We start from the raw sequence: 24,338 nt of genomic DNA, 5'->3' as shown, positions 1-24,338 counted from the left end.
GGTCAAACATACATGGAGTTTGAAAGGCTCAAACAGAGTAATTTTGATAGGTGGATAAGGGCTTTGAAAATAGACCAAACATATGAAGCTCTCAGAGAAATTATACTTTTGGAGGAGTTTAAAAATTCAATTCCTGATGTAGGGAGAACTCATGTGGAAGAACAGAGGGTTAAAACTGTGAGATTAGCAGCGGAAATGGCAGATGATTATGAATTAGTTCATAAATCAAAGATTTAGGGTTAGGGTTAGGGATAGGGTTAGGGTTACGGTTAGGGTTAGAGTTAGTTACCATAGAAGAACTAGGCACCGTGCCTCAATGACTACCCGTCCAGTGGCCCTGACTTCAGACGTAATGAAGTGCTTCGAGAGGTTGATCATGAAGCGCATCACCTCCATACTCCCAGAACGCCTTGATCCGCTGCAATTCGCATACCGCTGCAACCGGTCCACATCAGACGCCATTACCCTGGCCCTACACTCACCCCTAGAGCATCTCGAAAACAAGGACTCCTATATCAGAATCCTATTTATTGACTACAGCTCCGCCTTCAACACCATAATCCCAGCCAAGCTCATATCAAAGCTCCAAAACCTAGGAGTTGGCTCCTCACTCTGCAACTGGATCCTCGATTTTCTGACCAACAGACCACAATCAGTAAGAATGAACAACAACACCTCCTCCACAATAGTCCTCAACACCGGGGCCCCACAAGGCTGCGTACTTAGCCCCCTACTCTACTCCCTGTACACAAACGACTGCGTGGGAAAATTTGGTTCCAATTCCATCTACAAGTTTGCTGACGATACGACCATAGTGGGCCGGATCTCGAATAACGACGAGTCAGAATACAGGCGGGAGATAGAGAACCTAGTGGAGTGGTGTAGCGACAACAATCGCTCCTTCAATGCCAGCAAAACTAAAGAGCTGGTCATTGACGTTAGGAAGCAAAGTACTGTACACATCCCTGTCAGCATCAACAGGGCCGAGGTGGAGATGGTTAGCAGTTTCAAATTCCAAGGGGTGCACATTTCCAAAAATCTGTCCTGGTCCACCCACGTCGACGCTACCACCAAGAAAGCACAACAGCGCCTATACTTTCTCACGAAACTAAGGAAATTCGGCATGTCCACATTAACCCTTACCAACTTTTACAGATGCACCATAGAAAGCATCCTATCGGGCTGCATCACAGCCTGGTATGGCAACTGCTCGGCCCAAGACCGCAAGAAACTTCAGAGAGTCGTGAACACTGCCCAGTCAATCACACGAACCTGCCTCCCATCCATTGACTCCATTTACACCTCCCGCTGCCTGGGGAAAGCGGGCAGTATAATCAAAGATCCCTCCCACCCGGCTTACTCACTCTTCCAACTTCTTCCATCGGGCAGGAGATACAGACGTCTATGAACACGCACGAACAGACTCAAAAACATTTTCTTCCCCACTGCCACCAGACTCCTAAATGACCCTCTTATGGACTGACCTCATTAACACGACACCCTGTATGCTTCATCCGATGCCAGTGCTTATGTAGTTACATTGTATATGTTGATGTTGCCCTATTATGTATAGGGGCTGTTTCGCACAGGGCTAAATCGCTGGCTTTGAAAGCAGACCAAGGCAGGCCAGCAGCACGGCTCAATTCCCGTACCAGCCTCCCCGAACAGGTGCCGGAATGTGGCGACTAGGGGCTTTTCACAGTAACTTCATTTGAAGCCTACTTGTGACAATAAGCGATTTTCATTTCATTTCTTTTCTTCCCTTTTCTTCCCATGTACTTAATGATCTGTTGAGCTGCTTGCAGAAAGATACTTTTAACTGTACCTCGGTACACTTGACAATAAACAAATCCAATCCGATTGATTTCCGACATCAGTTTCAGCCGGTGACGGATAGAAACTGGAGACATGGGAAATACTCAAGTGGTAAAGGTAAAGGTGATCTGATGGGAGACGATAAAGAGAGTGTACCTCAGATTAAAAAAGAAATCCAGGAGGGTGGAAAACAAATGAAAAGTTTCAAATGTTTTCACTGTAATAAACTAGGCCATGTAAAGTCACAGTGTTGGTGGTTGAAGAAAAGCGCTGGGAAGGCTGATGCATAAAACAGGATAAGACAGTGGGGTTTGTTAGAGTGATAAAGGAAAGCCCAAGGGAAGTGAAGGAGGTGCAAACGATTGTACAGCCTATTCAAGAAGTAACTGTTTAGAAGGTGCCAGATTAGGGCAGCACGGTGGCGCAGTGGGTTAGCCCTGCTGCCTCACGGCGCCGAGGTCCCAGGTTCGATCCCGGCTCTGGGTCACTGTCCATGTGGAGTTTGCACATTCTCCCTGTGTTTGCGTGGGTTTCGCCCCCACAACCCAAAAGATGTGCAAGGTATTGAACATGGATTGAACACACTAAATTGCCCCTTAATTGGAAAAAAAATTAATTGGGTACTCTGAATTTATTTATTTTTTTAAAGAATTTACTTGTGTGGGTAAAGTTTACTCATGTGTATCAGGAGGAGCAGGTAAAGAAGTCACAATTTTAAGACATACAGGGGCTAGTCAATCTTTAATGGTAAGAGATGTGGAATTATGTAGTTTGGGAAGAATGTTGCCAGAAAAGGTGGTGATATGTTGCATTCAGGGTGAGAGGAGTAGCGTTACATTATATAAGGTAAGGTTGGAAAGTCCAGTGGAGAGTGGTGAAGTGGTAGTAGGAGTAATAGATAAACTATCTTGTCCAGGAATACAGTTTATCTTGGGTAATGATATAGCTGGATCGCAGGTGGGAGTGATGCCTACTGTGGTTGATAAGCCAGTGGAAAATCAGTCAACTGAAGTGTTGAAGGATGAATATGCTGGGATTTTCCTGGATTGTGTAGTAACAAGGTCTCAAAGTCACAGGTTAAGACAAGAGGAGAAATCAAAGAGTGAAGATGAAGTTGAAGCGCAATTATCAGAAACGATTTTTGATCAGATGGTTGAAAAAGAACAAGAACAGGAGGAGGATGAGGCAGATATTTTTAGCTCAAGATAATTGGCGGAGTTACAACAGAAAGATGTAGGAAGAAAACTGATATATTGGAAAGCATATACGGAAGAGGAATCTGAGAGTATACCAGAATGTTATTACCGTAAAAATGATGTCTTGATGAGAAAATGGAGACCTGTACATATGCAGGCGGATGAAAAGTGGGCAGAAGTTCATCAAGTAGTATTGCGGGTAGGGTATAGAAAGGAGGTGTTGCGAGTTGCACATGAGGTACCAGTGGGAGGTCATTTGGGAATGAGGAAAACTCAAGCTAAAATCCAAAAACATTTTTAGTGGCCTGGACTACATAAAGATGTAGTTAAATTTTGTCAATCATGTCACACATGCCAAGTGATAATGAAACCTCAAGCAGTGATAAAACCAGCACCCTTAATACCCATTTCAGCATTTGAGGAACCTTTTACAAGAGTCCTAATCGATTGTGTAGGACCGCTTCCTAAAACAAAAAGTGGGAATCAATATCTTTTGACTATAATAGATGTGTCTACTAGGTTTCCAGAGGCCATTCCAGTACGTAATATTACAGCTGAAAGGATTGTGGAGGAGTTACATGAATTCTTTGCTAGATATGGACTACCCACAGAAATTCAATCGGATCAAGGAACGAATTTTACTTCAAAGTTATTCAAAGAAGTTATGGACAGCTTAGGAATAAAACAATTTAAATCAACTGCGTACCATCCAGAATCGCAGGGAGTGTTGGAAAGGTGGCATCAGACATTAAAGACAATGTTGAGGGCATATTGTCAAGATTATCCAGAGGATTGGGATAAAGGAATCCCATTCGTATTGTTTGCAATTAAGGATGCACCTAATGAGTCTACCAAATTTAGTCCTTTTGAACTAATTTTTGGTCATGAGGTAAGAGGACCACTTAAATTGATTAAGGAAAAATTGGTGGGTGAGAAATCGGAAATTACACTATTGGAATACGTGTCAAATTTTAGGGAATGATTAAATAGAGCAGGTGAATTGGCTAGACAACATTTGAAAGTTGCACAAAATGTAATGAAATGGGTAGCGGACAAGAAATCCAAAGTTCGTAGTTTTGCCAGTGGGGATAAAGTTTTAGTGTTGTTACCAGTGGTAGGTGAGCCTTTAAAAGCTAGGTTTTGTGGACCGTATCAGATTGAAAGGAAATTAAGTGAGGTGAATTATGTGGTAAACACACCAGATAGAAGGAAGACTCATCGAGTGTGTCATGTGAATATGCTTAAAAGGCACTTTGAAAGGGAAGGAGAGAAAAACGAGGTTTTAATGATTCGAACTCAAAGTGACGAACCGAATCCAGATGACTGTGAATTTGGCATACCTCAAATTAAGTTGGAAAATGAGGATGTTCTTAAAAATTGGGATGAATTGTTAAGTTACCCTCCAGAGGAAAAGTGAACTGACCTGAAAGAGTTATTGATATCACATGGGCAAGTTTGTAGAGATAAATTGGGAAGTACTAAAATGGCTATACATGATGTAGATGTGGGAAATGCTGTTCCTATCAAACAACATCGATATAGACTTAATCCTTTAAAATTGGCACAGGTTAACAGAGAGATTGAGAGTATGCTGAAGAATGGCATAATTGAAGTGGGTTGCAGCCAATGGAGTTCACCCATAGTGATGGTATCTAAACCAGATGGTACCCAACGGTTGGGTGTGGACTATCGAAAGGTGAATGCAGTTACAAGAACGGACTCTTATCCTATCCCATATTTGAAGGATTGCATTGAGAAAGTGGGACAATCTGCTTTTATTTCCAACTTCCAGACATGGAAAGAACATTTAAAACATCGTATGGAGTTCTTCAATCGACTTCAGGTGGCAGGTTTGGTGATGAACCTAGCCGAAAGTGAATTTGGAGAAGCCCAAACACTTTCCTTGAGGAGGTTCCGATATCCTCAAGACGAAGGGAAATAATGCGATTTCTTAGCATGAGTGGATTTGATCGAACAGCTGTGCAAAGGTTTTGTCACGTGATTACTCCACTGATGGACTTGCTGAAGAAACGTAAAAAAATTCAATGGACAGCGGACTTTCAACAGGCATTTGACTGCCTGAAAGCTGTGATCACCAATGTACCTGTATTTGAGAATTGCAATGGACTCTGTGGTCAGATTGAACTAAAGTATCTGATTCTAAAGAGAAATGCTGAGGTGTAGAGGACTGGATGGATCGTCCAGAGACTTTGTTCAAAGAGACTGTCAATCAAGAAGGTTTTCGGTTGGAGGAAGAAGAACAAAGAAAAATGGACTATATTATTATACCTGTTTGCATGTGTTGTTTAAAAAACAAAAAGGTATATTTACTGTGTACATTTCTTAGTGGATGGTGCAAAAGTGAAAAATGAAACCATCTTGAAGTTGATGGGTTTTTTTTCTTGGGGGGAGGTGTCATGTGAGAGTACCTTTAAGACATGGATGATTAAGCAATGTACCTTTGAAAAAACAGTGATGTCAGACAGTGGGAGGAGCTGGGCTTTAGATCAGCCATTTTGCAGTTTAGTTTTGCAGTTTGGAGGAAAAGAGCTGGGTGTGTGTCTGTGTTTTGCAGTGAGCTGGATCTCTGCCATGAAAGACTATCTCTGGATCATTTGGGTGATTTAAAGTAAAGCCTTTAACCTGATGTGATTTTGTTTAAAGATGTTAAGTCTCTTGGAAGTTTGAAGGAACATTTTACGGAATTATTTACTGTTGCAAAATTTTCTGAGTTATCTTTGAAGTAAGGGGTGTTAAGAGATCCAATGTTTATTTAAGATGTTAAGTTGAGTTCATAGAATAAACAGTGTTTTGTGTTTAAAAACCCACGTGTCCATAATTGTAATCCCACACCTAGGGGACAAGCTGTGTGCTAGGAAAAGCAACAAATACATTAAAGGTGGAGGTTGGTTGAACTCCATGATACATTTTGGGGTTCTGTAAACGCCTCGCTCATAATAGTACTCTAAATTCAATTTTTTTTATTAAAAAAAGAACAGTGACTAAACTTCAAAAGTACTTCATTCATTGTAAAGCACTTTGCGATGCCCCAAAGTGGTGAAAAGCACTATATAAATAGTCTGGGGGGGGGGGGGCACAGTGACACAGTGGTTAGCAGTGCTACCTCACGGCACCGAGGCCCTTGTTTGATCCTGGCCCCGGGTTACTGTCCGTGTGGAGTTTAAATGTTCTCCCTGCATCTGCGTGGGTCTCATCCCCACACCCCAAAAAGATGTGCAGGGTAGGTGAATTGGCTATGCTAAATTGCCCCTTATTTGGGAGAAAAATATTGGGTACTCTAAATGTATATTAAACAAATAAATACAAGTCTTTCTTCCTTGAATTGATTGTGAAACACTTTTGAGATTTTGAAGTGGGCCAAACTTCTGTCTCACTTTTCTCTTTCTTTTGATTACAAAAGTGTGAACATTCGTTGAAATAAGTAGACAATGGACGGTCATCTTCCAATATCCGAATGGAAAATCGCTCAAAATGCAATCACAAAATGGCCAAAATCCCGGGCAAGTTTTTTTGTTCAGCACCTGGACCTGAAACCAAGGTTGTTTTTCAGGAAAGAGGGATAGATGTTCCACTTCATCCAACAGGGCACCTCCTTCTATTGGATAGACAAATGTAACAAGTTTCAAAAGCCAGTCCCCAACGCCCTCCACTAGAAACTGGGGGATATCAGATGGATTTCTGTGGCAGGCAAACAGAGGAAAATGTGTGGTTAGGGAATCTGTTTTAGATATAACCACTCACTGATGTAGACAAAAAATAAATTCCTCTTTAAACTAATCTTTGATATGCTAGTCATTGAATTATTTCACAGAGGTTCAAATATTTCCAAAAGTTTATCTAAGCGTTAATGTCTTCATTTTTAATATAACTTCATTATTTTGATAACCTGTTTTTGCTTTGATAGGTTATCAGCAGGCAAAGTAATATTGAATCTATAAAAATAACATTTTAGGAAATACAGCTCTTGATGTTTGCAGACGCTGGGTCCTAAAGGTCACCATATTCCTTTCATTCTTGTTGTCCTAATTCAGCAGCAGACAGTTAAGCAACAAGGAACTTCAACACATTCCGTGGTATTTGAAGTGTCTGTGCTTCTCATAACAAAATATTTAAGGCCCCAGATTTTGCTGTGGGAGGGCATCTAATTCCATCGACTGTTACTCAGTCCTGTCCTCGCCTGTTTGCATTTTTGAGTGGCCGGTTGCTGAATGTGCAAAATATTTGCAGCATGGGAAACAGGGGCCCAGTAACAAGTGCCACCAATTATCTCCTCAACCCAACCCGGTGAGTAGATTGAGAAATAAAAGGCCTTAGGGCTCAGAAGGAAACACAATTTTGTGTGGGGGAAGCACAGTGGTTTGCATAGTTGCTTCACAGCTCCAGGGTCCCAGGTTCGATTTCCGGCTGGGTCACTGACTATGCGGAGTCTGCACGTTCTCCCCCTTGTCTGCATGGGTTTCCTCTGGGTGCTCCAGTTTCCTCCCACAGTCCAAAGATGTGCAGGTTAGGTGGATTGGCCATGCTAAAATTGCCCTTAGGTTAGGTGGGGTTACTGGTTTATGGGGATAGGGTGTAGGTGTCAGCTTAAGTGGGATGCCCTTTCCAAGAGTCAATGCAGGCTCGATGGACCGAATGGCCTCCTTCTGCACTGTAAATTCTATGAAAAAATTCTATGAAACAATATGGAGTGTTTGAAAGCTGTTTGTGTGAAAGGGGATATAACAGGAGGCAGAGAAAGATTGAATGAAGGGAGAGAAAACATAGAAAGAAAAAGAAAAACTTTAAATCATCCATTTCTTTAACGCTTCAAACAATCAATAGTGGAAGGAATGAGACTCCACACTTGTAACAGTCAATTTTCAGTGACAGAAAGTGAGGCTGACTTGCTTTAATTAGTACTTTTTGCATCGCTAAAGTGGAACATAAATGGAAATGACTTTATGTGGTGAGTTTAACGCGTATCCATTGCACAAACACAGCTTCAATTGGCTCATTGCATTTCGGTGATCAGACAGGCAGCGAGATGCCATTTTATCGCATTGAACCATGCATCCCCATTGCCTTAAGTCGTAGCATTTTGGGCATAAATCAAAGCAAGTGGCATTAGCCCCGCCAGTATGTTGTGAGAAAAATCTACACATTTTACATTTCCGGGCCTTACTCTGAAGAGCGAGATTCACAAACAGTTGCACAGATTTGTTTTGCTTATTCCTATTTTTTTTTCCTCCACATTTCCACTGGGTTATTTTTTCTGTTTAAATGTTGAGTGCTGCTTACACCACTAAGGAAGCTGGCTTGGAGTCTGACGCAAATGGAACCAAAATTAACATACCTGAAGTTGAATGATCATCCGAGGACTGTGGGTTTAATGACTACTACACCGCTAATGACATTCATTTAACTCCCTTAACTGTGAGATGTAACAACTCCTCCAACACGGTTCCTTCAATTAGGTGTCCGGATGGTAACCATTCAAAGAAATCTAGGGAAAAAGAGATAAAGGAAAAGGATAGGGGATTAAAAGTGATCATAATTCTTTGCAGTCATTTGATTTGGCAAGCGGATTCTGACGGTAAATATACTTCAAAAGGAAATGGTGATGGGGTGTAAATATTTGCCACTATTTTGATATTTATTGCCATGTATATTATGCATCTATATACCATTAAAGGGCTTCTATGTAGGATAAAGGTTTTGAAAATTATGGTCCAATATTTTCAACGTAACTCATTCCAACACAGTACAGGGTGGGGAAAGCTTTTGGCGAGTTTATGCTGTTTGTAGTATATATATTTTTAAATCACAAACTATTAGATTTCTTTAATCAACGCCTGCTGAGTCCTACAATAAAACTTAGCAAGGACTTACTAAAATATGAAATAATGGGCCGTAGGTAATACAAAACTCACCATGCACACTCTGCAGGGAAGCATCATATGTGAGTACATCCACTATGGAGGTTCTGGGGATGGCGATTCTCCCTGCAAGAACGAGACTCCACAGTTTTAATTGTTCACTCTCTGGGCCAGAGAGGTTGAATGCTGTTAGAGGAACATTAATCTTGTTATTACACATTTAAGTGCTGGCCATAACTCTCTGCGATGAATTTAATTCAGAATGAATGAACAAATGCAGATTGTTTTCTGGAAGCCACGAGGAGCCTGATGGCCAGTCCCTATGTAATCGCGAGTCGCCTGGTAAAGGGGTGGAAAGCATCCATGCAATTTATTACAATTCAGATCTCATCCGGGTATCTCTTCCTTGCCATGATTGGTCTGACATTTATGCACCATTGGCCTTGCCGTTATTTTGCCTGCTCGATTAAATGTTTATTCCCAACCCAGATATTTCCACCATTTAGCACTGAACAATATAAATAGCATTTGAGTAGTGAGTGATGGAGCCCTCATGTAGCCAGTACATTGTCTGGAGTGCACGTAAGACACACAGGCCACTTTATATGGTCTCCACACCACTCTGAGCCAGGTTAGTGAATCCCAGCAAGGCTCATGAGGAACGTAAGAACAGGTAGTAAATATTCAACCCCTTAAACCTGTTCCACTACTCAATTCAATCATGGCTGATCTGTATCTTGACTCCATCTACTTGCTTTGATGTGGAGATGCCGGCGTTGAACTGGGGTGAACACAGTAAGAAGTCTTACAATACCAGGTTAAAGTCCAACAGGTTTGTTTCAAATCACTAGCTTTCGGAGCACTGCTCCTTCCTCAGGTGAATCTGAGGAAGGAGCAGCACTCCGAAAGCTAGTGATTTGAAACAAACCTGTTGGACTTTAACCTGGTGTTGTAAGACTTCTTACTGTACTTGCTTTGAACATAGAACATAGAACATACAGTGCAGACGGAGGCCATTTGGACGATCGAGTCTGCACCGACCCACTTAAGCCCTCAGTTCCACCCTATCATCGTAACCCAATAACCCCTCCTAACCTTTTGGACACTAAGGGCAATTTAGCATGGCCAATTCACCTAACCTGCACATCTTTGGACTTTGATTTCACATCTCCTTATACGCTCAGCTATAAATCGTTTGTCAATTTTGGCTTAGACGCCTTGCAATTGACTAACAGCACCACCCCCCCGCCCCCACCCGCCGACCACCACCACCAAACCACTACAGGCTCAATAGTTTGTTCCCAGGAAAGCCAGTTCCACTTTTTTACTACCATTTGTACCTGGAAGTGGAAAGCCGAAAGGCTGTCAGTCTAAGAGCCCAAAACATTTTTTTTAGGATTGTCCCACCACAGGATGTCTCGCTGTCCTAGCAAATCCTTTAATCATCTTAAACACTACAATTAGATTCCCCCCTTAATCTTCTAAGTTCCAATAAATGCAAGCCTAGTAATCTATGTAACCTGCCCTCATTATTTAACCCTTTCAGCACCAATATATTCCTTGTGATTCTGCATCGCGCCCATTCTAAGGTCAACCTTTGTCTCCTGAGGTGCGGTGCCCAGAACTCAAATGTTAAAGAAAGATCTGCATTTATATAGTGCCTTTCACAACCCCAGGACCACCCCAATGAAGAGGCAATAAATTGCAGTCACTGATGTGACCCAAGAAACGTGGAACTCAATATGTGCACAGCAAGCTCCCACGAACACTGTCAGCCACCAGATATTTCCGTGTTTGCGATGTGGGATAAGGTTTGGTCACAACATTGGTGATAATTCCTATGTTCATCTCTGAAATAATGCCAGGGAAGCTGAGAGGACAGAGCTACACTGTGAAAGAATATACCTTCCCAGAGTGGCAGCTTTGTGTCTTTTGCATGAGTCCACTTGAAACCATAGCCTTCTGATTCAATGGACAGGGCAGTATCAAGCGAGACACAGGTGATACTGTGGGAATTTGCACAAGGGACCATCCCAGGGCCATGTCCAGCCCCTTTGTGATCCAGCCCCCCTACGATGAAGGTTCAGTATCTTGAATCGGTTTTTGTACCTGTCCGCTCGCTGTTTGTGATGTTTGCCTTTGGATTCCTAAATCTCTCTCTCCTGGTCCACTGTTCCTTAGTGGAGACATGACAGTTAACATTGGCATCCCTGAGTGAGGGGTGGAGGGGTGGGGGGGGGGGGGGGGTGATATCTGCCGCCTCTTCACCTATATCCAGACACAACCCCTGAAAAGGAGGTGGGTCTCAGGTGAGGTCAGGTCCAACTGTGTCTCACTCACTAGAATCACAACCCTGAGCACAGACAGCAGCAAGCAACTGAACCCCAATTTAAGGCAACAGTTTGGGGGGAGCAGGAAAATAATGTCCTGAGCAAGGTTTCATTATTGTAGCAAAATAGAGTCAATGCCGACGTGGGCAGCACGATAGCATAGTGGTTAGCACAATTGCTTCACAGCTCCAGGGTCCCAGGTTCGATTCCCGGCTGAGTCACTGTCTGTGCGGAGTCTGCACGTTCTCCCCATGTGTGCGTGGGTTTCCTCCGGGTGCTCCGGTTTCCTCCCACAGTCCAAAGGTGTGCAGGTTCGGTGGATTGGCCATGCTAAATTACCCTTAGAGTCCAAAATTGCCCGTAGTGTTGGTTGAGTGGGGTTACTGGGTTATGGGGATAGGGTGGTGGGGGCTTGGGTAGGGTGCTCTTTCTAAGAGCTGGTGCAGACTCGATGGGCCGAATGGCCTCCTTCTGCACTGTAAATTCTATGACTGTGGGGTGACATGAGTTTTGTTAGATCTCCCGCTCGCTTCCCGAGCTGCCAGAGTGGGATTGAATCCGAGCTGGATGCTTGCGGTCTCAGTGTGTGAAAAGTTGTTTGTTTTGCATGAATACTAGGTTTGATTGGTGTCAGCTGCTCCCAACTGCCCTGCAAGCAAACTCACAACACTCGAATTATAGTTCACAAACCCAGTACTCTGACGGCCATGAGTGAACACGAGAGGCAGTCTGGAGCTGGGTGTCATTGCTGGGGCATTTCTGTGGCCTGATGAGGCCTTTAAACTTGGATGGACTGGCATTCAGAAAACCAGTTTCGTGCTCATGAGCTTTGTGCACAGCAAGGGCGGTGGAAACAGGAGGCGGGGACGACGCGGCTCAACGCGAATGCGTCTCCTTAACCCAGCGAATTCAAGAATTATTACCGAACATTGCAGTCCCTGAATCAAGAAATATAAGTTTGAACCGTGAATTCAATACCAAACCATATAGAAAGCAGACTAAAACGAGGGAAGTAAAGATTGTGTTAAGTGACTAGGGGCTTTTCACAGTAACTTCATTTGAAGCCTACTTGTGACAATAAGCGACTTTCATTTCATTTCATTTCAAAGGTTTCGTTTTAATTGCATTTTTGTTTAACTCCAACAAGCTGAAGGCATGAGACTCCAGATTTGTAAAAGTTGATTTGCAATGCTGGAAAGAATGTTTGCCTGTGATTGGGCGACTCAGATGGGTAGTACCACTGAACGAGGCATGGTCGAGAGCCAACTGAGTTTATAATCAGTCATGCAAGTACAGGAACTTCACGTCATTCAAGTGGCGAGGCAGATAGCGAGATGCTGAGAATGGGAAGCTGATGACCAAGCGTTGCAACTCGGAGAACAACTTCAGGATTTTCAAATTTAACCGCACCGCTGCCCCTCGCCTGATTTTTTTTTGCGATTTGTACATAAATGATACTGAGCGTCTATAACTCACCATTATTTTGACAGTACATTCTGGGCTGGGGTTATGCACTGCTGGAGGTGGTTGCTGACTGTTTAGTTCACGATTCATTCAGATAGCCGAGTATGTTCTACTGTGTTGAATTGGAGTTGCCCTTTTAATGTGATTTACTCTTAATGTGCAATGACTGTCCCTTCATTTGTGTCATAAGTTAGCGATGTCTTCTCGAAGCTGTTAACCAGTCACGTATTATAAATGTCAATTAAATCAGTCCTGAGAAATATAACCTAAAATATAATTAAATGATTTTTTTTAGATGACGTAAATTAATATCTCCGTTTTAGCAAGGCTTGAGAGAACTCAGTTACAACTCCCTCCCTAACAGCGCTGTGGGTGTACCTACACCATTGGTACTGCAGCGGTTCAAGAAGGCAGCTCATCGCCTTCTGAAGGGCAATTAGGGATGGGCAACAAATGCGGACCTAGCCAGCTATTACTATTGTTATTTTAAAAACTTTTTATTAAAGTTTTTATGATTATCTCAGAGTGGTGACGTTAAACACATGCCAGGCGTTCACTTTGAAAGTTCGACCATCCTTAATACAATTGAAAATAAAGTTGAAATGATGTGTAAGCCAGTCCTGCAGCAGAGACAGGATCAGGCAGTAGCTGTTGGGACACCAATGCCAACAGTTAAGCTAATGTACGTGTATTTGTGTTAATCAAGGAAGAAGCCTTTTTTGGGTTTTTTTGGGGGGTGGGGGGGGTGCAGTCACGTGGCATTTTGGATCCCACACAATCTAAAAATCTGCGGAGGAGTCTTTGCCATGGGCTGGCGCCCGTCCATTCTTTTTTAATAGGGTGCAATCCATCTTGGTGAGATAGCTTAGTTTGGTTCATTCGCCGTTTAACTGGTGCTTTAATAGCACAAAAGAAAGCTTCTCAAAAACGAAAATTATATTTCATAGTTAGATATTTCTACATATTTTCATTCTGTAGTCTACTCCATTGTGTTTAATGGATGAATTCAGAGTGTTCAACCCACCTAGTATTAACAGAAATGCAAAATGATACGTAATTTTATATCACTTTCAAGTAAATTGCTCGGGAAGTATATGTATAATATACATGTGTACACACATATATATATTTATATATGCATGTATATAGTTCCCGAACAATTTACATATATATGCATGCACACGTTCGTACATATATTTTATTTATATATGTATATATTTGTATATGCATATACATAGTCCCCGAACAATGTATCTATATATGTATACACACTTTATTTATATTGATATATGCAATATAGTTCCAGACCAATTTGCGTATATAGGTATGCACACAGGTACATACGTACAGAAAGTTCCCGAACAATTTATGTATCCATATAAGCACACGCACATATATAATATTATGAAGGCCCCACCTCCTCAACATTGCCCCCCGCCTGAGGTGTGGTGACCCTCAGGTTAAATCACCCCCAGTCCACTCTCCCCCTCACAGGGGAAAGCAGTCCATGGTCATCTGGGACTATGGCGGTTTTACTTACTGATTATATATATAACATGCGGTTCCAGGATAATTACTTGAAAATGATGCCGATTTACTTATCATTTTGCACTTCTGTTAATATTAGATGGATTGAACAGGAATTCGTCCAGTAAACAGAAATGGGGTAGACTACAGAATGTACACCGCTGCCGAGATATTGTGGGGTTTCGAGCTACCAGCGTATGCCAAGAACAAAAACGTACTTTCTCAGCTTGAACCTTATACTCTTTTCCCCCAGTGTTCGTTGGTTTGTTTGTTTTTCAATCATTGAAAATAATCGGGTTTAGATTCTGACTGGGCCTCCTGCATCAGGTCTGTGAACAGATGACCTTAACAGTGAGAATGTGTTAGTTGAGATCAAAAAGCAAAGGGAGGGACAAATGGGAAAAGCAAAGAGAAATCGTGTTCCGAAACGTGAAAGAGAACAGGGGAGATTAAAAATTGAAGTCTCGTTTATCAAAAAAAAGGGGGTGGTGAATGATTGTAACGCATTCTTAGAAATATTTTAAATTTTATTTGCAATTTCCACATGTACAAGTGTACATTCATAATATGGGTAATCCAACAAAATACACTCTGGACTCTAAGTTTATAGAACTGTTGTAAATCAGAATGTGTAAGCATGCTTGCAAATAATCACAAAACGAATACATTTCTTCAGTCTTCTGTACCACTGGTTTAACCTGTATTAAATTTACAATGAGTGTGTCGATGTTTAATTACTTTTTTTAAATAATTATCTGCATCCCTGAAATGATTTGTTTCTTCTTTGTAAACTCCAATTTGCTATATTTAACATTACAAATCACACCTGTCTCATTCAGAAATTTGCAAAGCAAAGTTTGAAAATATAAAAATAAACGCAAAGCAACGTGACATTTACACACGACATGATAAAATATATCACATTTATAAAATTTTAAAATACAAGAAATAAATAAAAAGAAAACCGCTCATGTGCTGGGTTATAATAACAGTGCAGCGAATTCGCGTCTGCAGGGATCTGGCATTGAAACAGGAGCAATGGGCGGCCTGTTCGTGATGTCAGATTGTGGTTCACTAACTTTATTACACTTTATTCTGCATTTTTAAAACTGACCTGTAGAAAGCCGTGTTTTACACACTTGTCGAGCTTAGCTCCAAGAGTTATGGCACATAATCGATCCCACCCGCCCCTTACCCCCCACAAAGTCCTTTAAGGTCCTTTCATTGACCTGTAAAGATAGGAATTTGGCTCTGCTCTTGAATTTGGCGGTGATCATGGCAGCTCACCACTTCCCGTGCCCATGAGGACGAGGTGATTGCACCTTCACTGGTTCCTACGAGACTAACAACTCCGATATTTACAATATTGCACTTTACTGCACCTTATTTGTGTTTCACCATCATCTCATGAAATACCCCATTGTAACATTTAAATACTGCAGCCTGTAGCCTCTACCATCAAATCCGACAACGACACTGTTACCCGTTAGTTCGTATAGGGTTATTGTCCGCCCCCCTTTAGAAAACCCCATTCTATCCACCCTTCATTTTCCTTCGCGCTTTCCCTTCGCTTAATTGTAAACAATTTAAAATCCGGTCGGTTGCGTTTTTCTCTCTGTATCTGCTGCTCCCGCCAGCTTCACCTTATAGATAAATGCCCCCCCCCCCCCCCCCCCACACACACACAAAAAAAAAGCCATCCCCCTCCCCGAGTATTCAGTAATCGAGTCCAACTTCTTCAAGAAATCTCCTCGAAAAGGCTGGGTCCGTGAGAGGAAGAAAAAAGAGAGGGAATGGGGGGACGGAATTTTTTTATTGCCGCTTCCGACTAGAAGATGCCTCGGGTTTTTTTTAAAAGACAACCGAGTCTTCTATCGTTTTAAGCATCGTTACATAATTCCACGGCTTTACTGAAGTCCAACAGGCTGTGTGTGCGCATTTCTTAATGTGTCTGAGTGTTTGTTTACTTGTTGGTGTGTTTGTTTTGTGCAACACGTCGTCCTTCGCCTGACCTTGTGATAACCCGTGCAGTGAAACCAGCCTTCGACATGAGTTGTGCCCGTGTAGAGAAAGGGAGAGAGAGAGGGAGAGAGGGGGGACGCGTATTGTTCAAATGGAGACCAGCCCCAGGCAGGTGACCTTCGCGATGATCCTCTTGACGGTTCCATTGGGGAGAACCGGGTCGGCTGAAATCTGGAGACAACCGAGTGGAAAAGTTGGACTAAAACCCCCATTACCTTCACCTAGGACATGGCGATATGTCGCGGGACTAAGTTGTGCCTGGGCAAATACACACCGATATATGCCTCTGCATAGGCGCGTTTACAGAGATCAGTACAATGTGTGACAGTGTCGGCTTTGCCCCCAATAAATTCTTTAGTTTACCGTCCGGAATCGGGCAAGTAGACTGTGCTAGCTGCTTATCTTTCTGGATTGGAAGGGCCGCTGTGTCTGTTGCCCTCTTTAATGTGGGTCTCGCACAGTGAGACACTGAGCTGGACGTTTGTATCTGAATCGAGGATTTCGACGTTGGCCTTGGCGATTCTTTTGCGGTATTTTTATTTGTTTTCTCTGTTTTTATTTGTTAGAAGTGCTCTTGAAACCCTGGCAAGGTGTTGCTATTGATACCGCCGCTGCCATTGGAGGACTCTGGCCTTTGCATCACGTAGTGCAGCTGTTGGTATTGGTAGAGGAGTTTCTGGAATTGACACGTTTGGCACAGCTCACCGGGCGGGCACTGGGCGTGGGGGTGGTGGTGGTGGGGTCGCTGCTGCTGCAGGGGGTGGGGGGTCCCGGTCCCCCCCGACTCCGCTGATTGTCAGAGGCCCAGCGCCTCGGCGTGCTTCCGAGCTTTGAGCCGCAGGTCGGCGATGCTCGAGTTCTTGCTGCTGGTCTTGACGGCGGCGGCGGCGGCGGCTGCGGCGGCCGACGCCGACTCGGCGATCGAGGCGATCTGCAGGCCGAAGGGGGGAGGCGGGAACATCAGGTAGGGAGCGTGGGCCGCCAGGTGGTGGTGGAGGTGCGAGTGGGCGTGTGCCACCCCGTCCAGCTGGAGCTGCGCCTGGACCTGCAGCAAGGAGAGGAAAATGGGGGGGAGGGGGAGCTTTAATTTCCATTCGCAAAACAAGAAAAAAACAAAAGTTGGCCTTCCTTAATGTATTCTCTCCGGATGAAATATTCAGACAATTTTTTTAAGACCCTGAGCTGCAACAGAACATCTTTCATTCTACACCCTTTGAAGTTTTTGTTACATAATCTCACTCCAAAATAATTGAAACCTGCAGATAGATTTGCAATTATCCCCTTTCTTGGAGGCCATTCATAATTGCTCACCATCCCCACCATAAGGATGTTGCTAAAATGGTAGGAATTACAGGCGACCGTATAAAGCTTCCTGTCTGAAATGTTTCAATCCTCATGCTGCTTTCCTTCAAGGAGCTGGAATTCCTTCGCACGCATTCCACTTAAAGGGACGCATTGTAATCTACACCCCCCCCCCCCCCCCCCAAAAAAAATACACCCTTCAGAACACCAAGTTGGACAGGTAAAGTCAGCTAAATAGGGGCAGGTTAGCATTAAAGGTGATTGATGGGGTCAAATAGCTATCGACAGCGCGATAATTTAGGCAACGCATTAACCACGTAGCGGTGATTATTAGCCCCTTATGTCGAACAGGCATTTGATCTTGCGTCTAATGTCCTGGAATAATATATTAATGGCGGGGTGGGGAGGGGAGTGGGGAATGACATTTTCCGGAAAGAGAAGTGAGTGGCACCTTTGGCAAGTCGGAATGCCCCCCCCGGGGCTGTTTGTAAATCTAAACTCCGCCAGGCCATGTGGATTCGTACATAACGTTACACAAATTATTCCTAAGCCAGTCCGGAGATAGGCATACCTGATCCAATTCTGTGCCCCGCTCTCATTCGCTCCAATTACGCCGAAGTCTGGATCTAATCAGAATCGTGACCCAAGCAAAATTGTTGTACTTTGTGTATGATGTTTAGTTTTTGGTCCCTTCCTGTCGAACGACTTATCCACTCGCCTGCATTAAGCTTCATGAGAAATTAACTGCAAGCTCCAGTCTTTTTTTGCCATCATTTGTTTTGTGCGAGCTTAGCGGACGGCGGGGCTTTCGTTAACCGTGGGACGGGCCAAACATGCCTGGCTCTGTTAATGGTTGGGTTTGACAGAACAGACGGGAGGAGAATCGGAGTTGCCTAAACTTTCAAAGCAGCGAAGTGGCGTCATTTTTGGGGGAGAAATGGGCAGGCCGCCGAAATGCCCCAGCCACACACAAGTATCTCTCCGCTTGTTGGACCAAGAGCGATTGTGGGTAAAATTATGGGCTGCTTAGCTGACTGCACGAAATGAAAGCGACCGGGACAACCTGCTTGTCAGATAGAAGGCAGCCCGGCTTCCGCCGGCCACCTCAATTAGCCAGGCTGCAATCCCCCCCCCCCCCCCATTGAACGGGTTACAGTCGGTCTGTGGGCGAAATGAACTAACCCACCGCCACGTTACGCGATGCGCAGAGGACACAGTTAAAATACAACACCTGTTGGAAAGGCATCCGTAAGGCTCCCATGTTTACGTATGGGGCAACGCGACAGGCGTCTAAATGGCTTCCTGTTCCTAATATTACTCCTGGCAAAAATGGCAGAGAGACATGATTATTAATACACAGTCATTTGAATATAAGCGGAAACCCATGTGTAAAATGGTAATCACAAATATAAGGGATGACCTTACGACACTATATTAGAGTCAAGCCTGTATATCCAATAAAAGGTGATCATTTGCCGCCAAAGTCATGCTGGTTCTCAAAGACATATATCTACCAATTAATCGACCCTTTCAAACAGTTCAGTGGTTTTAGTCGCGGGTATAATCCGGAGAGAGAATTGTAAACACAATACACACACACCCGGGACAGTATAAATTGGGTCCCACTTAGGCGGTCAGCAATATTGTACGAAGGACTTTTTTTTTAAAGCAATAGGGTCATGGTGTGGCAAATTAAAACCACATTTATTCCCTCAGTGTACTCGAGTCAGTTTTCCCCTCTGATTGCAGTCGGCACTCCTCTGGGGGCTGTTTTGTGTTTAACCAGAACGCTTTTCCCTTTCTCTCAGATGCGAAGTTGTGAAACTGATGCTGAAATTGACAACCTGGTAGCCTCTGGGGGAGGGGTGGCCGGGGGAGAGGTGGCCCGGGGAGGAGTGGTGGAGGTGGCGGACCGGGATGGAAGAGAGGGGTGTTCTGGGGGGGAGAGGAGTTCCGGGTGGGGGGAGGGGTGATCTGGGTGGGGGGTGTACCGGTTGGTGGGAGGATTGTTTAGGGTGGGGAGGAGGGGTGGGGGGGGGGGTTGTGGGGGAGGGGTGTTCCGGGGTAGCGGGGAGGGGAGTTTCGGGGGTGGGGGTGTTGTGGGATGGGGGTATTGCGGGGTGGGGGGGGGGGGGTATTCCGGGGTGAGGGGGGGGAGGTTGTGGGATGGTGGTATTGTGTGGTGGGGGCGGGGTTGTTGGGTGGAGGGGTGTTCCTTGTGGGGGGAGGGGTGTTCCTGGTTGGGAGGGGGGGGGGGGTGTTGTGGGGGAGGGTTGTTCTGGGGATTGGGGGGGGGGGAGTGTTGTGGGGCTGGTAGGGGGGGGGGGTATTCCAGGTGGTGACAGACAAATACCTTTATGCATTTGATTTTCTTGTTTTCGACACTTGGCTCGTCTGTTTTGAAACCAAACCTGAAGGAGAGGGAGAAGAGAGATTAAAAGCGGGTCTGGGGAGACCAATCGATAAACTTTAACTCTGATTGGCTTTGTCGGCCGGCGGGAAGACGAATGGGCCGCGCCTTTTGTCACTAAAGTGAAATAGTAAAATGTAATGATGGAAACGGCTGCTACCCCTGACGGCCTGTCAGTAACACCGCCTCCAGAAAGGGTCTGGCACAAATGACCTGGCCTGTTTGGGCGGAAAGCAAGTCAATAAACAATTGTTGTGTGTGCTTCTTCGCGGCGAAGGCGCGCCAGGAAGAAGTGCCGGCGGACAAGGCAACGGGCAAAGAGGGTTGCTTCAACCAATCGTGATAGAATCCCGGGCAAAGAAATAAATAAATCCATCCTTTGATCTCTGCAAAATTTGCCAAACGATCACGCGGTTAATTAATATTAATTGCATTTCCTAGATCAAATATACCTTGAAGCTCTCTTTAATTGCTTTAATAATGGTCATTTGAAATGGTATAATTAGTGAATGCAGGAACTTCAAACGGCATTGTTTAATTACCCAAGGTACCTCGGCAATACTCTACAGTGTGATCTGAGCTCATTGAAGCGGATTTTCTGTTTAAAGTATGGATTAGGATTTAATTGTCAATGTAAATACGGGAGCAATGCAATGATTCTTCTCAGCGCCATTACTGCTTCCTGTGAACCGGATAAATGTGAACACCTTTCACTTTTAAGTGCCCCGGGTGAATTATAAAATCCGCTGCAAGTTATTTTCGTCCCAAACTCCCTTTAAATGTCTATTCCAGTTATGGGACCTGGGGCATTCACAGCACACCCATTTTTGTTGTTGTTGGTGATTTGGTTTTTGTTTCATACCAAAACGGGTGATTTAATTGATTCTGGGGCAATCTACAAACCGGGAGGCAGCAACTCCTGAACCAACCCCCCACCCACCAGGGAAAGGGAAGAGTGTGGATAAAAGTGAAAGTGGTATTAAATTGACGGGAGTGAGTTGGGGCTGGGGTGGGGGATCGGCGTGGATAATCGGGGGCTTTTAAAAAAGCTGCTAATGGCACAGGGAAATAAATCAAAATAAATGAAATGACCCGGAGTCAAGCAATTCTAGCGGGCGGGGGGGGGGGGGGGGGGCGGAGTCGGCACGTTTCCAGCGGATTTCGAAAACAAAACAGAGTAAAAGTTACCGGAAAGTTTGAAATAAAATCGCACCCGCTGTCGGCGAAATTTACACACGAACATCAACAGGGGAGCATCAACACACAAGGGCCCTGAAGAGAGCTATTTGACTGGAAGGCCGCACTAATGTATATAAAAGGGAATCTAAATCGGGTGCTGGAGTTGCCGGCTGGGTTAAACCTCGGGAGATGGTCAGATCAATTACAATTAGTGCACAAACGTCGATTCCAAATATGTTAAGTTAAAACAACTACATTGTTTCAGCCGCTTTACACAATCAATTCTTTATTAAGCAAGGACTAAATGCTGCGCTTTAGAAAGGGTGGTAATATGATTTCTTTTTGATTTCCATTAGCGACAGTGAATAATGACATTTAATTTAGACCTACGCCATAAACGAAAATATATTATGTGTAATTGAATTACCGGCTGGCCCTCATTGCTCTCATAAGTTTAAATTACCCAGTGACAGATGCCTGATGCGCCACGCTAAAGCTAGCAGGTTAATAACACCTAGATCTACCACAATCACTCCGATTTAGTTAACATAGATTTTTTTTTTGTTGTTGTTGTTGCTGATGCTGCCTATGCTCCCCAGCCCCTCGTTTACACATCTGCTCGCTCTCTCTCTCCCCTCCTTCTCTATCCAGAAGTTCATCATGTTTCAGACAATTCCTCACAGCACTTTGCAACAGCCTACAGCAACAGAGCGGCCCGCTCACTGATGGAAGGATTCGGTTACAGCCGGTGACCCACCGTGCTGACGACAGGGACACTTTGCTCTCTGTTGTCACGGAAAGCTTTCATGTTGCGAATATTACCGTGACCACCCCCCCCCCCCCCCCCCTTGTTTGACATGAGGATGAAACGGCGTCACTAATAAGCATTGTATCCATGTAGTCAAGCTAGTCTCCTTGTGTCCAATCTTCCCTCCATCTATCTCCCTATCTATCTCCGTCCACTTGTTTCTCTATTTGTCTGGCACAGGCACTCCCCTCGAGATTCGATTTGCAACGCAATTTTGGTTGGGAGGTAATGCGTTCATCGCCAAGTGAGGCGTCTTATACAGACACTTCCTTTATACCAGCCCAATCTCGGTTCCCCTACCTTTAACCAGCCCTAACTTTAATCTTTCCCAACTTCCTCAAGACATCATTAAAACAAATACATGTTCTGCCCGAAGATGACATTCAGAATGCTCATTCCGTCCTTGCCACTTGCTCGTGATGGGTGCAGTTTGGTGTCTTCGCTTTCTGACTCTTTAAGAGATATTTACACCGAATCTATTTTTAAAAATCAATTTCTTGGAATGTGTCTTGTCGCTTGGGACTTGACCCTAAGGCAGACTATTGAGATCTTCGGTTTTCTGACTTTTCAAATAAACATAACTCAGACTTATGTTTACATCCCTCTGCTTTGGATCGAAAGCAGTGACAGTAAATAGAGGGTGGCGAGTGTATATCAACAGAGACGTGATGTACTTACAAAACCAACAGTCCAACTGCACCAGCAGAGCGGAGGACAAGTTTATTTCAGGCTTAATGACGGCAGATTTCAGGGGTAACGCGCGTGCGCACGTTTAACGGGTCGCACGCTACAGTACTTTAAGCCTCTCTTTGTGAATCCACCTCACCTGGACCCTAGCTTCAGACAGCCCTAGCCTCTGACTCAGCTCCTCCCTCATGAAGGCGTCCGGGTAGTGAGTCTCATCGAACAGTCTCTCCAGTTCATTCAACTGCTCCAGTGTGAAGTTCGTCCTGCTCCGCCTCTGCTTAACTTCGTCTGGCCGTCCTCATCCTCCGACTTCACGTCCTCCCTCTTCTCTTTACATTCATAAATACCTGGAACAGACCGTGTCACCCAGTGAGGCAGGAGCAGCCAGTGAGGGAATCACACACACAACACACAGAGGCATCAAAATGTATCCATTCTGAACTTCAAAGGCGACTTTAAACATCTTTCACAATCTCCACATAGGTACAGGCCACGCCACTCCAGGGTCCAACTAACTTTACCAATAACTGATGTATCCATTCTCAAATGATCCCACTTTCTTCCCAGAGTTAAGAGAAGCTTGCGTTAATGGATAAACTCTTATGTGTTCCCGACCGGAAATCGCTTGTTTTTTTACAATAGATTTGGCCATTCAGAGGAATACATCCTCCCCTACTTATCAATCATTCAATGTTCGTTTATGAAAAAAATAGAAAACACTTTGCATTCTGAATTATTGCAGCATCCGAAAACCTTGCGTGGATCCTTTTCCAGTGCTGGCTTCAATCTGATCTGATTCTCCCCCTCTCTCTCTCCTAGATCTGAGTCACAGGACAGGGGCCTACAAAAGGGGATGTGGCTGTTTCTTTTCTTTCTGTTGAAATATTCAGTCTGGTTGCCTTTTAGAGGGGCGGGGGTGAATGGGGGAAAGACTATCACCTATAAAATGTCTCCCTGACATTTATATCTGCAAGAACAAAGCGGCACAGACAAGCAAATTCGATGTTCCAATTAAAGGAGCAGAAAACAAGCGTGAAGATCTGCCTTGTTTTTCCCCTCCTCGTACTCCTGTCATTGCCCGCACAACGCAATCTTTGATCACTGTTAATGACAACGGTATTTGTATCTCAGTCTCTCCTACAACACGAACGCTTCTAAGTGCCAAACACTGTCAGGCTGCTGAATTCTGATAGTCAGAGGTAGCGGGATTTCTACCGACCCCTGTTTGTTTTAGAGAATGTCTATATCACACAGCAGACAAGTGCACAGGCGATCGACCCAGTCCCGTTTTAAAAATAAACGATCACTGTCTGAGTAAATGAATCGGACGATCAGTTGTACCCCGCTGCCCATTGTCTTATTTTCGCTACTTCAAGAACCTGGTCAATTTTACCTCCCGTTTAGCTGTTTCATACCCCGATTTCAGGTATGTCACCAATATCCAGAGGGCGAGCACTTCGATCCTGCCCCGCAACAAAAAAAAAAAAATGGGACGGGACGTTTGCAATGTTATTCCATTAGCGCCTTTATTTCAGAGTGTTCTCTCGCGTTGCCATTTGCAAATCCCATTTGCAATTCTCATTCGAAAACTTTCCTGTGTTATCCAAACCTCTCTTCTTCCCAACTTAAATAGAGCCGTTGTGCGCGAAAAAAACGTCAGTTTTGACCCTGCTGTTGCGTTTTAACAGCCTCAATCGTGATCAGAGAGACAAAGATGACTCT

At 44.2% G+C, this 24,338-nt stretch overlaps 1 protein-coding gene across 1 annotated transcript in view; it reads right to left on the bottom strand.

Moving 5' to 3' along the window:
* Window positions 1-15,891: 15,891 nt before the first annotated feature.
* The window catches only part of shox (shox homeobox), a 9,647-nt gene continuing 1,200 nt past the window's right edge, over window positions 15,892-24,338 (bottom strand). Inside the window, 5 exon segments of the mRNA XM_072477290.1 lie at window positions 15,892-17,275; window positions 18,764-18,852; window positions 19,886-19,943; window positions 22,756-22,898; window positions 22,901-22,963. Coding sequence (XP_072333391.1) covers window positions 17,027-17,275; window positions 18,764-18,852; window positions 19,886-19,943; window positions 22,756-22,898; window positions 22,901-22,963 — 602 coding nt within the window. The 3' untranslated portion in view covers window positions 15,892-17,026.

This window comes from Scyliorhinus torazame, chromosome 15 (assembly GCF_047496885.1).
Source record: "Scyliorhinus torazame isolate Kashiwa2021f chromosome 15, sScyTor2.1, whole genome shotgun sequence".
NCBI classification, from domain to species: Eukaryota; Metazoa; Chordata; class Chondrichthyes; order Carcharhiniformes; family Scyliorhinidae; genus Scyliorhinus; species Scyliorhinus torazame.
Note: the sequence above shows the minus strand (reverse complement) of the source record. Positions and strands in the feature narration are given on the sequence as shown.